The 15172-nt window shown below is 39.8% G+C and overlaps 1 protein-coding gene across 1 annotated transcript; it reads left to right on the top strand.

Moving 5' to 3' along the window:
• Positions 1-623: 623 nt before the first annotated feature.
• LOC120728065 (ADP-ribosylation factor-like protein 8A) lies at positions 624-11496 on the top strand. Its single transcript, XM_040022746.1, has 7 exons — positions 624-1042; positions 2384-2464; positions 3240-3313; positions 4188-4281; positions 4624-4691; positions 5007-5077; positions 6601-11496. Exons 1-7 carry the CDS (start codon positions 920-922, stop codon positions 6651-6653), a joined length of 564 nt encoding a protein of 187 aa, XP_039878680.1. The 5' UTR covers positions 624-919; the 3' UTR covers positions 6654-11496.
• Positions 11497-15172: the final 3676 nt, after the last annotated feature.

Here is a 15172-nt window from a genome sequence, read left to right on the forward strand (position 1 = left end):
AATTTGATCTGAAATGACTCGTTATTCGTCATTGATAAGATATTACAATATTTACTTCCCTTTACTGCCAAATGTGTTTCACGAATGACGCACCTCACGGTGTCCCCTAGTGGTGGCCCTGGTGCCATTCCCGAGTCAGTCCTTTATGAATTCATTTAAAGAAAGTGCTCCAAGTTAAATAATTATATAGCAAAGCAAACTTTTTTAAAATGAGAATGTGTGTTTTTCTAACATGATAAACTTCTGTTATTATGAAGTTTAAACCAGAAAAAAGGAAAAAAAACTTTGTATTTTTTTTTAGCGTGAACAGCCGAAGGAGGGCAGTGTTTCACTCATACATACGTCTGACTCCTCTTTGCTTTGCTTTCTTCTTCATGTATCAGCCCCACCCAAACAGGAAGCAGCCCCTAAACCCCCCCCCCTCCCCAACACGTTAACTAACAATTTAAACGTACCTAATGAAAATTAAAACTGTAGACTAAAACAGCTTTAATTTTATTTACTGTAGAGACCTTCTTGTATACATGTATACGTGCCCACGCTAAACGTTTGTTTAATATAAGGTTTGAACATACGTTTTTTGTGTACTGTTTTATTTTGAAGGGTGCCACACCGGATGTGATGAGCTGCGTTACTTTCGTATTTGACATAGCCGTGAGTAAAAGGCGTAGCTAGTAAACACCACAGCAGACGTCCGAGGCTGAAAACACCGATTGATTAAACCCGTGCCCCGGTACATGCTAAGCCTACCGGTGTGTTTGGTTCTCCCGGTGCCGTCCGCGGTTGTCATAGTGACTGTCAGCCTCCAAAACACCAGAACTGTCGGGGCGTTAGCCAGCCAGCTAACAAGCTAGCATAGCCATCAAGACGTAGCAGCATCAGTCGCAGCTAGCATTAGCATTAGGAGCAGAAGACAAAGATGATAGCCCTTATCAACAAGCTGCTGGACTGGTTCAAGGCGCTCTTCTGGAAGGAGGAGATGGAGCTGACCCTAGTTGGGCTGCAGTACTCGGGGAAGACGACCTTCGTTAATGTGATAGCGGTAAGGCTAATTTTTAACTGCTAGCAGATGTGCCAGCTGTCAGTTAGCATCTGGTTGCATCCATTGTTGTCCTGCAGCGGTGAGGTCAGCGTGTCTCCAACAGGAGTCGATAAGGTGGTTGTTAAATCAGTTTCTGCACAGAGCTGCAGCCCGACTTCATGCCCCCCCGGTGATAGAAGCTGCTAAGGCTTCGCATGAAGCCCATGATCGAGCGATAATTTATGACAACTGCTTTTACATTTGCACCGGTGGGCTTTGGACAGAAGTGAAGGCCACCCTTTGGGACTGGACTGTCATGCTTAGCCCTGTTATCAGGGCCGCTGTTGAGACTTTCATGTCTAGTGATGATGGGCGCCCCCCCCCCCCAACAGCCCAACCCGACCCGACCCTGCCCAGCTCATGTCACTGACCTACCCTATCACACACTAGCCACCCCCCTGTCATACCTCATAAGCCTCCTGTGCTGCCCAGTAACATAGTTAATGATTGAGTGACCCACTAACATATATTGTCCTTAACTCAGTGAGGTTTCCTTGGTTGTCTTTTATTGGTTTTGACACCATTATTGATTATTCTTATGGCTCATATTCTTTTATTGATTCACCATCAGTTTTCTGTGTGACCGATATTAGATCTGCACATGTTTTCACTTCTATTATCTTTGAGTCTGAAGATGCTTTATAAAATATGCTTTTTTCCCATAAATGCTTGTCTTTCCCTTAAAAAAACCAAGAGAACAATCTTCTGTTAAGTTTATATTTACAATTTATAGATGTTCTATGTAGTTTCACTGTAGTTTTTGTTTAGGTTTAGTGTTAGCTAAGTTTGTTTGTTTGGGGGGGGGGGGGTTCAACTTTTTGGAAGCCAACTTTTTGGTCTTCATGATTTCAGACTTTTCTGTGACCTGCTGATATTTTGCAGATTCAGATTTTCTTTCTACGAAACTATAACTGAAAACATATCAAAACAAAAATCAAGCTTCAATGGTGTTTTCATAACAATGAAAATGATTAAACTTTATAATGGCCATGCTGCTGTAGCTGGCTCTGAGCTGTGGATATCCTTATTTTTCATATATATAGGTTCAAAGTAAGTGTTAAAATACAAAAGTAACACTTAGGATACTTCCTGTATGTTTTATTTTAGTGAGAACTCAATATTGTTTTTGTCTTTTCCAAAAGTCTTATTTATATTGTGGTTATCTGAACGGTTGATTCACACAAAGTGAGTAGCTAAACTTTCCAAATGAACTTTACCAGCCAGTGGATGATGTCAGAGTTACTCTCTGCACCTTTTATGATATAGTCTTTGTATAACTGTACGTTTCTTTGTGTTTTTCAGTCTGGTCAGTTCAGTGAAGACATGATTCCCACAGTCGGATTCAACATGAGGAAGATCACTAAAGGCAACGTCACCATCAAGGTCGATAGCTCCGTTTGCTGCCTTTGTCATGTGTGCTTTGTGGATTCTTTTTTTTTTTTTTTTTTCAAATTAATTTGAAACAATAATCCATAAAACATGTATTTAGCATTATAAGGGATACAAAACAGCTGGGGATTTTTGTTGTTTGTGTTGGGGGGGGATAGGGGTGGGCGATATAAACTATATACGATATAAACGATATATGATAGAAACGATATAAATTTGGCCAACGATAGAGATTTTGACTATATCGCTCTATTGCGATAGCACATGTTGATGATGTCATCAAGCTGCGCCTGTTTTGGTTGAAAGCATCGCAGCGGCTACAACCATTATCATCTGCAAATTATGGCGGGCGACAGTCATAGCAAAGAGATGAAGCACTTTTGAAATATGGGGAAAGCCAAAAACTGCGCTTCCTCCACTTCCGTAACATTGATTCATTAATGTTGAATTCTCTCGCAGCTGCTCTGTTCCCATGTTGTTGCAGTATATTAATAACTAACCTGGATGAATGATCTCAGTTCTTCTCCTGACTGAAGTTTGGACTGAAGTCCTCAATTTATAAATCATAGCAATCATTCTGGTACTTAGCATTATACACTATATGTGTCTCAGCTATTCCAGTAACCCTTTAAAAACAGCAATTTTAACAAAAATAATGATATTGGTATTATTTTTACTTTTTTATCAATATTATTTCTTTTGCCTTTTAATTTGTAGTTTATATTAAATTTGTAGTTCTCACTTAGTTTCTTCTTCCTTGTGTTTGTAGCTGTGGGATATCGGCGGTCAGCCTCGGTTCAGGAGCATGTGGGAGCGTTACTGTCGAGGAGTCAGCGCTATCGTGTAAGTCCTGGTTTCATTAACTGAGATATTCCTGACTATAGAACCTAAATGTAAAAATAAAAAGTGCAAGCCCTGAGCTGTAAAACTGCTGTGGGTATGAGTGGTCAGATTAATGAACACATGTTAGAAAAACCCTTGAAACTGATCTTTAGAAATGCAGGATTCTCATATTAACCCAGTTGTGTTGTTGAGATGTGACAGCGCTGCAGTGAATGTGGGTCAGATTTATGTAACAAGAAGCACCAACGTTGGTTTGCAAATGCAGCTGAGATGCAGTAACAGTGATACTGAAAGGCTCCCAAACATTTTCATCAACCTTGATATCTTAAAATGTGAAGTTAAGCAAATTTTATTTGTCAAGTTGATGACTTTTTACACAGGTTTTCCATATACTGTATATTAACCATGGACAGTCTTAGCAATTAGTCCTTTGTCATTTTGGAGTGTTTTAGTGACCGTGTTTAGATGAGACGATGGAGTTCTTAGTTAACAGATAATGCAAGCAATACATAAACTGTCACATTTAACACAAAGATACCTGAGATGCCCGCTGTCCTGTATTATTAGCAGATCATTGAAATAATAGAATTACTGCTGAACAGATTTTTAGACTCTTAACTTCACATCAAGTCATGATATATGTCAAATAATTTCATTAAGGGCTGCTATAGGCACAAACAACAAAACATGGTCAAGAGGCTCATTTCAGACATTGGAATCAGTTGAAGCTCCTAATTATTCTTTCTGGACCTTGATTTTCCTCTAGTGGACCTTAGAGGAACAAGAATTTTTCTCCCAATATTGTGTTGACTATTTTTCAGCCCTCGACCTTCCCACTTAATTTTGTCTTGCTTTTTGTTTTTTCCTGTTGCAGTTACATGGTGGATGCAGCAGACCCAGAGAAGATTGAAGCCTCCAAGAATGAACTCCACAACCTGCTGGACAAACCGCAGCTGCAGGGGATTCCTGTAAGAACAACAAACCCAACTGACCCAAGCAGAGCCGAGCTTTCCCACTGACTTACACAAACACAAAGCTGATAGCGACACATGACATTGATGCACAACATGAAATGGGAACCAGCTGAACCTAGCAGAAGTTAAACAGACAGAAGAGCAGTTATCAAGCCACTAGAGGAAATGAGGGGAGAGCACATTTAAGAAATAACCAGACTTAACTGTTTGACTTAGATCAAGCTCAGGCCTTTTCCTTATTTACGCAGGTAGTCTGCTGTTTACAGCTGCCATTTAACAAGTAAAACTAAATATTGCAATATGTTCAGCTGATTTTTGTTTCACCTGCGTCTCCAGGTTTTGGTTCTGGGGAATAAGAGAGACCTACCAGGAGCTTTGGATGAGAAGGAGCTCATAGAGAGGATGTAAGTCCACGCCAACACGCTGAGTCTCACTTCTGACTCAGACCTGATGTTCCCCTGTGGAGTCGTTTGGTGCATTGGCTGTAGTATCATCACACTCAGTGTCCAAAATTAACTTTTTCACTGAATGCCTAAAAAACATCCAGTGAGCAAACATTTTTTTCTCAAGGCAAAACAACCTTTTGACGTCACATATTTTTTTCTATTTCTGTACACTTCCATACATCAATATTTGATGAATTCTAGCTCAAAAAACGAAGTTAAATTCAAAATCCTTCTGAGTGGAATACATTTTTCTTTGTGTTTGTTTCTTATCAGGAACCTGTCGGCAATCCAGGACAGAGAGATCTGCTGCTACTCCATCTCCTGCAAAGAGAAAGACAACATTGGTACAACACAAACACACACACATGCTCATAAATATAAAAAAATGTATGTTCTTTGTGCATTAGCCCTAAAGTTATGTTCAGAACAGTTTTGTTACTTTGTGGAAACAAAACAAACACATCATTACATTTCCATGCCAAATTGAAGTTTCTGGCAAATAAGTTAAAACCAGCATAAACCTAAAAGTCAACCAGCAAAACACTCAGTGTCTGTTAAATTGCACAAACACGTGTACGCGTGTTTGGCTGATAACTTTTGTCTCTGGACGCAGTGAAATCCCTGAGAAACATTAATGAGACCACAGAGACAAGAGGTTTGTTCAGAACACAGATAGCAGATCCTTAACTTTGGTTTCCATTAAGACACGTGCTATGCATGCGTAAACCACAGAAACAATAGGTTGTGATGGTAAGCTGTTAAAAAATGTTTTGATTTTGTCACTTTAAATGAACGAGTAAATTTCATTAATCATTTAACAAGAATTTATGTGGACATCAAAGGATGTTGCAGTTACTTTCATAGTGCTGTCGGGCTATTGAAAAAAAGCACTATGAAAGAGTTTGTATAGACAGTTATTACCAAAAAAGAATAGAAAAACTGTCAGTATTAATGAATATAATATATTGATTATAGATCTTCATATTTATTTTATCCATCCATCAATCCCTTCTCTCACGTTTATCCAGTTCAGGGTCGCGGGGCCACTGGAGCCCATCTCAACTGTGTGAATGTGAGAAAAAGAAAGCTTTGACTTCTTATGAAAGCACATTGGGGACCTTATTTCTCACAGTCCCATTAGCATCCCTGTAATATGTCTGACACAAGTTTTTACATCTCAGTTATTAACTACGAAACATCAAGTGCTGAGAAGTATCATGAAACCAATTATTTCTTACTCATTTTGTAAATGATATAGGAGTTGATGATGAGTCTGTTTATCAGGCTAAGGTGGAGTCAGAACAACAAAAGAAAACACATGTAGGAAGAAAGCGACTGGTGACTTCAGGCTGTAGGCGTTCAAAGACTCCAATATATTATAATCAAATATAATATATATTTGCACATTACCATATTCAGTACAAAGTTTGCCCCCTTTAACTTCAGATTAAACACCATTATAATCAAAAGAAGGTTGATGGTCCCATCCACAGTCATTTATTTTTACCAGTATGGCTCATTTATGGGACATCCACACCCTTTCTGGCAACGGCCTGAATGGAAGAACTGGGGATGTAAAGTGGCTTGCAGATGAGCAGCTGTGGGCCGGCTGGAGCAGCTTAACCAGCTCACTCTGTATATGAGATGTGTCAGCTTAGAAGAGCTGAGCCATCAACAGTCTGAGCTTACATCATGGCCAGCCTGAAGGGTACACGGTTTTCAATTAGTGTTTACACATATAAAACATGTTAAAGAAACGAGCTTCAAGCCAAGAGCTAAAACTGAAAGTTGCTCTTTACTTTCTTTTCTTCTCTGATTTCTGTTCACGCGCCTCTATGCAATGCTGACGTCACATCTCTCTCTGCAGACATCACTCTTCAGTGGTTGATCCAACACTCCAGGACTAAGAGGAGTTCCTGAGAAATGACACATTCCCAACAGTACAGGCCAAGCCCACCTACCCCAATACCCCCCAGCTATCCTCTCTGTCATCTACCCCTCTTAATACCGCCTAACCCCAGTTACCTGATCCCTCTACACCTTTGGATGCACTGATACCTCTTTTTTTTTTTGATGAAGTATCATAGCAGGTTGAACACATAAGAAACCAAAGCAAAGCCACGGCTACAGAATTTCCCCGTGTGCACTGATGCAGCCAAAATCAGCACAAGCCCAAAATGGCCCAAACAAACAACCATTTTGTTTCAATAAGCAAACTTTGGGCTGCTTGCCTGCATCTGCAGAAGGATCTAGATGGTCCATTTCTGGTTCTTCAAAGCATTATTCAAAGAAGCATTATGTAGAGAACCGACCTGTATTGTTCATGTATGAAGGCAGACACATTAAAACCTGTAAGTACTGTGCATGATTGCATGGTAAAAGACGACTGACAGCAGGAAAAGTGGTATCTGTGCATCTTTACAGATTCGCACAACAGCCGCCATCATTACCTGATTTTAAACGATCAAATGTTTTTCAGCCATTTTTAGTCTTAATGATCAGGAGAAGCTGTTATTTTTGATTAATGGCCATAAAGACACATGTTAAGCATTATTAGCTGGTTAATGAGCGGCTGTTGTGTGCATCTTTCCTAAAGATTTCCCATGAGCCTTTTCAGCCCCCTCCAAATGCCATCACCACAAATCATTTATTTCTTCTCGTCTTTCTCCCATTTTCCCGTTCTACCTCCATATCTTCCATCCTTCGTATAATCCTGAGAACCTCCTCTTCTTCCTCCTTCGTCTGTTGCAAACTGCTTCTCCACTGTATTCCCTCTCTGTTCCCTTTCTTTTCTTTTGGATGTTACCTTCGTTCTGTCCTTCCTTGTCACCAGGCCCCGCCCCTCGCCGTCTCCTCTCTCTCTCTCTTGCGGAGTGAGGAGTTAAATACCTTTTTATTGCACTGTTAATTTTGTTTTTTGTAAGATATTAATAATGAGAATAATGTTAATAATCTTATTGTGACATAACCTGATCTGTCCAGACTTAAGGAAATGGTACTTTAACTGAAGAAGTGTTTATGTTCATATCTCTGTAATAAGCTTTTTATTTTCTATTTGTTTTTTTGCTTCTTTTTTTTTTTTTATTGTCGTTTTTTTTTTACTTCATAAGTCAAATATGGTTGTCTAACTAGACTAGTGTTTACTGCTCTGAAATGTCTGCTGATTGGACAGCGGGGGTCATGTGATTACATCCAGCTATCACATCATGTTGGCCAAAATGAAACCGTGTAGTTTGCTTGACTTGGAGAAACCCTCACGTATCAGATTTTTATTTTGAAGCTGATCAATTTACAAGTTTTTATACACATATTTATTCACCTTATTAATACCTCACATCAGATTTGACAACGTGTTATTTGTAATCACCACAAGATGGCATCATGAGTATCGCCCGTATTTGTTCATCTGACTGCAAATATGGATTAAAAATGATTTGTCATTTTGTGCACAGAAAGGTCTGAAAATGATCAAATTCCATCGAATGAACATAAACAGAATTGAACTGAAATTGGAAAGAACTAAAGTTTTCACCAGAAACTGGACATAATTGCCAGTTTTTATTATTTTAAAATCCAAACAATATTCCTGTTCACTTTTTTAATATCGTGTTCATAATTAGAATTAAGTCATTATACAAATGAACTAAAATCAGGACCTGGTTAAGAAAGTTAAAAATTCAGTTTACTCTTTATTTCCCAGTTTGGATCACACGTTTTGGAAATGAGTCTTTCACATTTACCTGCATAGTTATATTTGTGTCTTTTTGGTCATAGTTTTGCATATTAAGTCTTGAAATGGATGCGTTTTCTACAAATCATGCACACATAAATGCACACGTCGTTTCTTTTGACACTTGGGAGCCGTGAGCGTCTACATAAACTCTCTACAGCAAACGTTTGTGTATATATTGAAAACAACAAGAGGACTTTCTTTTGGGTGTTGCTGGTATCAAAATGATGCTACACAGATATCACTTTACTCTTATTTGTGTAATTTATATTTATATGTTCAGTTGGTGCTCAGTTAGCTGGACTTGACCTGCAGGCTAATGTTGAACCTTTAGGTGTCGAGGCACAGTGTTGACAAGTTATCATATAATTATGTCAGGTCACAGAAGGTGGTTGGAAGGTCTCTCTCCCAAAATGGTTTCCATAACGTAGCACTGGAACACCCTTAACATTAACATTGTTTAGCCATGCCACGTCACCCGTTTGTCTCATTTGGATTTCATTTTGGTCAACTCCTGTTGGATCACATGACATCCTGGTCCTGGCAGCAGCCAATCAGACAGGAAAAGGAAGAAGCATTACGTGTTTGTTCTGTAATTTGGTTGCTTTGCTTAAATGTGGTCAGACTGCTTTACACTGTCGCGACAAATAAGGTTAGTCTGCCTTAAGATTTTAGGTAATGCCTGTGTTCCTGTGACACAAACATATAGATCGGTAAATATTGTTGAAATTGGAAAAAAAAAAACAGGATTCAAACAGCCCACTTTGCTAACATTTTCTTGGAAATCCAGCCAAACCTTTTTTTTAGATACCCTGCCTACAACCAACAACACAAACTAATCTCAACACCTCTCGTAGCAGTGCAGTCACAGGAGGTCAAGTGGTTCTCTTAAAAGTGCTTGATTCATCGAAAACATCAGTTTTAATTCAAAATATTCAATTTACAGTCTTAAATATCACCTTAAATGGTGATTGTTAAGAATGCTGTTGGCCCAGCTGAAAATCTCTAGAATGGAAGTTCCAACAATAAAAGATTGTGCTTCCAAGGAACTCCACAGATCACGGATCATGTATGCTTCCGAGAGGTTTGCTTGGTAGACGTATGACACTGAACTCTTAAAAATGCCGACTCAGGAAATCGAGATTGAATGTCAGAGGGTGCAAGATGCATGCTCCCACGCCAAAAAACTACGACTGAACTCTAGTTTTTAGCAACTCTGTTCAAAAGCCCTGAGAAAATTAGCTAAGCGCTCCGCACTGGAGGCTTGAGACAGTGCAGCCCTTTGAAGTTGAAATCCGAGCAACTCCGTGCAAAACTTAGAAGAATGTGAGGTTAAAGTTATACAGATATTATTATCAGTGGTATCGCTAAATCTGCAGTTTGGCCTTCTTTATCCCGACAGTGAAAAGCTGCTTATTTCTTAACAACCGCCCAGAGCCAGCGATCTGAAGGAGCTGTGTTCGTGAGCTGGCAGCCCCAGTAGGTGCAGCATTTTCATAACCAACCAACTAGTAAGCACAACCAGCGCTAGAAAAGAGAAAACTGAATCTCCCTCAGCCTCAGAAAGCTCTGTTTGCTCTCCAGCTGCTCCAGGTTTCAGGTTCTGGTGTTTTCTGAACCAGACAACAGTTTCTGACTTTGTCCACTCGAGATCTATCAAGCCAGCAAAGTCTTTTCTTCCTTTTTTTTTGGTTTAGTTATTGGAGCCATCAGACAGACTTATCTGCAGAGGGGAATTTACAGTAGAGTCTCTCCGTCTTTTACTTTTTATTTGGGAAAATGGACAGTCTATACCTGAACAGTGGAGATTCATAGTTTCAGTTCCACCTCGGCTCGTAAACTCTGACATTCACCAGCCACTTTGACTAGTTTACCAGCCTGCCAAGAGTCCATTAAGGCAGATCAGCACCATTCAACAACAGCTGTTGGTTCTTTTTTGTCCTTGTTATTCTGAATGTGTGAAACTTGAAATCCCCCTGCAGGTCTGCTCTGATTGGCTCTGGCCTCTTCTGTTTGCATGCTAAGGACAGGAATTATATATCTGTGGGACCTGATGATGTAAATGCATATTCTGGTGTAACTTTACCATAAAATGGCCTTAATCCAGTGTGTCAACTTGAGTATTACCGTCAGAAAAGTAATGCAAGTGCACAAGGGGAGATGAAGGTAAAACAGTGCAATAAAGTATTGACATGTGCTTAAATATTGTGTTTTTATGACTGAGGAGAATCACACAAAGCTTGCAGTGCTTTTCCTACAGGTGAATACACTGGAATATGGTCACTGGGATAGAAAGTTTGACCTGATTTTTGCTTTTTTGGGGTTTTTTTTTTATATATATGGCAGATAATCTAGTGAAGACCAGTGATCCTGCATGTGCAAAACAATTGTGCAGGATGTGTTGTAAAATGTTTCATGGTCATCCTGTGCGCTTGCGTTCAGAAAGCTGTCAAGATTTTTGCATAAATCAGCAGCAAAAACCTGAAAAATCCACACCCTAAAACATGTAAATAGTAACAGTGTTGCACTTTTCAAACCAAGCTTTTTGTTAATCTTTCAAAAATTACTGCAGATACGTGTGCACCCAGTACTGCAAATCCTTTTCATCAGGTTTATAATTTTACATTTTTTTTGCAACTTATTGATTTATTATAAGTGAAACAGCGTTCACACCACTTCAACCACTTTAAGAGTTAACATTGTAACCTTCAAGAAAGAGAAACATACCAAAACAAAGTAAACTAAAATTCAGCGATGCCCTAAGGTTTTGGTTTTTGGTTTTAAGTGAAGCCGACTCTAAAGAACAAAACGCGAAGCGTCTTAGACTCTGCTCTGATGCTGACTGGATTCTTTGTGCTCATGCTGCTGATTCTGTTGTTTTGTGTGTCAGTTTGCACATGCAGGATGATCACAGTGAGACAGCCTGTCATTTTGAACCTGTTTGTACATTATTGGTTAATTAAGTTGATATAATGTGTTTTAATAGAAACATGCTTGTGTATGATACTAATTAAAAACTATGGCGAAAAGTGATACATTACTTCTTTTTTTTTTAACCACATTTTATTATATTTGTTTGTAGGTAGATGGATAGATGGATAGATCCAACTATAAATAAGTATCCATAGAGTAAGTAATCCTCTAGGTCTGCCTTGAGTTTGCTCACAGTACAATCAGACATTGTCTGAGCGAAGGTAATTAAATATCGAGCTTTAAGGGGAGCATTACTTTTTTCTTTATTTTGTAATTATTTATTAGCCTAAACAGGTACAAAATACGGCGTGACTGTAAAATTAAAAAACTTTTACTACACAGTTGACTGAGAGCTTCAGACTATAAACAAACTGTCAAATTCAGAACTGACTGAGCCAATCAGGGAGCAGTATTGTCTGTGACATGTTGGAAGAAACCAGTATATCTGATGGAAAATCGATGTGAAATTGAGCTGCAGTATTACTGATGAGACAGCAGGGGGCAGTGTGTCATGTCAGTTTATGTGTCTGAAGAGTGTGTGTGTGTGTGTGTGTGTGTGTGTGTGTGTGTGTGTGTGTGTGTGTGTGTGTGTTAGGTCAGCTTTCGGGTCAAATTCAGACTAATTTGTCACTTGAGCAGCAGCAGCTGAGCTCAGCAGTTCAGCTGCTCTATGACAAGCATGATTGCAGTGAGGCTGAAGGCTGTGAGCTGCTCTGAGGCTGCAGACCACAGAGAAACAACCGAAAACAGCAGTCAGACAGCAGATGTTGGCACAACTGATGTGAAATGTATCCGCTGCTGTATTTGTACACTGAGACAGTTCCCACGATAAAATAAATGACTTGTGGTCAACACTCATTATAATTCCCAACACATTACAGGGCTGACATACTGGAGGTATCGGAGATTTATAGCAGTTAAGGTGATTAATGGTTTAAAAAGACATTAATGATTAATCCAGAGGAAAAATGTGAAATGGTGCAACTGCCAGAAGATGTTTTGTAGGTTTGTTGTAGTACCCTCTACTGCCACTAGGTGACGCCACTTACTGTTTAATAAGAGGGCAATAAAGGGAATTTTACTGGTAAATAGCTGCTGTCAATGGCAAACTAAGAAGTTAAACATCTTTATTTTTCTCTCTTTTTTACTTTAGTTTTGAATGATCGAAACTAACTGAAAGTCACTCACTTGACTTTCAGTGGACTAATGACAGCTAACGCTAGCTTTCCCATTAGAGCAGATACATTCCTAAATGTCTTATGTAGAAAATTCCTGTGTTAAGAGAGCAGACAACATAAAACATCTGGGTTGGAAAAATGAAGCCAACGAGGAAGTGCCTTAAACTTGCTTTCTATCCTTAACCCTGCATTCTCTGTGATGGCCAGCAGAGGGCGACTCCCCTGGTTGCAGACAGTTTTATAGACGTCTATGCTCATTGTCCTAAATAAACACTTTCCTTGCGAGATTATGGGTTCCAGCTCTAGTTTGAACATGAAGTTCATTTTATAAATTATTGTATGATGGATGGACATTCAACAAAGCTCTTAGTTTGAAGCATGTCGAATCCCTCCAGCACGGCCTCCCGAGGAATGTATGGTTGCATCACGCCAGCAACTCTCTTACCATTCAGGGTTGTATTTTGGTGGGTAAGTGACAGTTTAGAGGAGAGAAAAAGCAGTGTGGAGCTCCGTTTTCTCAGCGATTCAAAAGCAGACGGACAAAAAAAGCAGAAGAAAAGAAGCTGAAAGGGAAAAAAGGAAAACGCTGGTCATTTGGTCATTTGGTTGTGACGTGATCGCACTGATAAAAACTCCCAACTAAGTCTAACCTTATCCTCATTTCTCCTTCTCTGCATCCATCCATTCCTCTCTCCGCAGACCCTCCCTCCATTTTTTTTCTCTGAGCTACTTGTCGACAAGTGGGCAAAACTTCTCTTTCATAGTGTGAAGTGTGTGTGTGTGTGTGTGTGTGTGTAACTACTTTTATACCAATCGACAAAGAAGCAGGCCTCACAGTTTCCTGTCTGCAGTACAAGGTGGTCCCACCAGTGTGTGTGTGTGTGTGTGTGTGTGTGTGTGCATGTATTTGTTTCCAGTGAGAGTCAACCCAGCTCTCCATCGGGGACCCCGTCCTTGTAGCCATGGCAACGGTATTCCCCTCCTCCTCTTAACTCCTTTCCTCATCAGTTTTCCCACAGAACAAAACCAACATTGTGCTCCTGGTTTTCTGTGTGTGTGTGTGTGTGTGTGTGTGTGTGTGTGTGTGTGCATGAGACATTCAGGTCAGATTAGTTTGTGTTCATTGAGCTTGGACTCGAAGACACACAAATGAACGCACACATCCTCACACATACACACTTGTTGCTCTTCATTCACTCGGCCTCATCTTGGCGATAAGAGGGCCAAGATTCACACACACTTTTCCAGAGAAGTTCTCCATATCAGTGGATTTCACACGGGGAGCGCGAGGTTGCCTTTTCAGATGCAAAGTAATGAGGACGACAGAGAAACCTTTTCATGTTGCATGCACCAAACCGATCGAGCATTTTTTATGTTTGTTTCCAAAACTCTAAATTTATGAGTCAGCTCAATACCTGAGAGTGATTAGTGACCAACAATGAACTGCAGGACATTTGTCCTATCATGTGGAGCTTCTGAATTCTGCTGCAAACACTGATGTTTATGCTGTTTAAAAGGTCCACTGTGAGGGCTCAGAGCTTTATCATAAGCCGTATACACTGCTGGGCCAGAAAAAAAAGCATTGATATTTTATTGGCATGCATTCATGTTGGCATTGTTTAAATAAGCCCATGCAATGTCACAATATTTAATTCTGTCCAGTGTTTCTTTCATTTTTCACTGAGAGCTTGTATTGATAATAGCAGGGGTCAGATCACTGCTTCAAGTTTCTCCAGCGCGTCTGAAAGATTGTCAGCAGGGCTACGGTTACTCTGTCGACTGGTGGCCAGTCACTGTGTAAAAAAACTGATATCTTACTAGCTGTGATAGATGCATCACTTCATCAGTGTTTCTTCTTCTTATCCAAGGATGCCCATCACTCTGGAAGAGAGTAAATCATCAGACCTGGTGACCCTTCTGAATTACTCCAGAGTTCAGTCTTTATGCTCCCTGACAAGTCGAAGCTATTTTTTTTTTTATCATTAGCCATTCTTTGTCACATTATGTGTGAAAATGCTTTTGTTTTCACTTTGAGACAGAGCTGTGAGTTCTACTGTTGATTTGTTGTCGTCTGATTTTCCTCAAACGTTTAAGTGATCATGTTTACTGAAGATTCTGGCATGTGATGGTTCACTGCATCCTTCCAGGTTTTAATAATGCTTTGGACCATTTTTAACCCTGCGTTACTAGTGTCAAACATCTGCTTAGGTTTTTACTTTGTAAATAATTTTATGCTCACCAAACACAGTAGCATCTTTTCTGACACCACAAGATTAGACGCCTTCAATGGACTGATGAATTTTGTTGTTTTGGTTTGGATTCATTTAAAGTAAATGTGGCCAAGCTAATGGGAGCCTTTGTTTTTGGATTAGAAGACTAAACATTAAGATATAAAGTACCAGGTGTGTGTGTGTGTGTGTGTGTGTGTGTGTGTGTGTGTGTGTGTGTGTGTGTGTGTGTGTGTGTGTGTGTGTGTGTGTGTGTGTGTGCGTGCGTGTGTGTGCGTGCGCGCGCGCGCAAAAGGCCCCAACAGTGCTAGCACAGTTGAGAGGTCCAGT

Source organism: Simochromis diagramma, unplaced genomic scaffold (genome assembly GCF_900408965.1).
Source record: "Simochromis diagramma unplaced genomic scaffold, fSimDia1.1 OVJJ01000308.1, whole genome shotgun sequence".
NCBI classification, from domain to species: Eukaryota; Metazoa; Chordata; class Actinopteri; order Cichliformes; family Cichlidae; genus Simochromis; species Simochromis diagramma.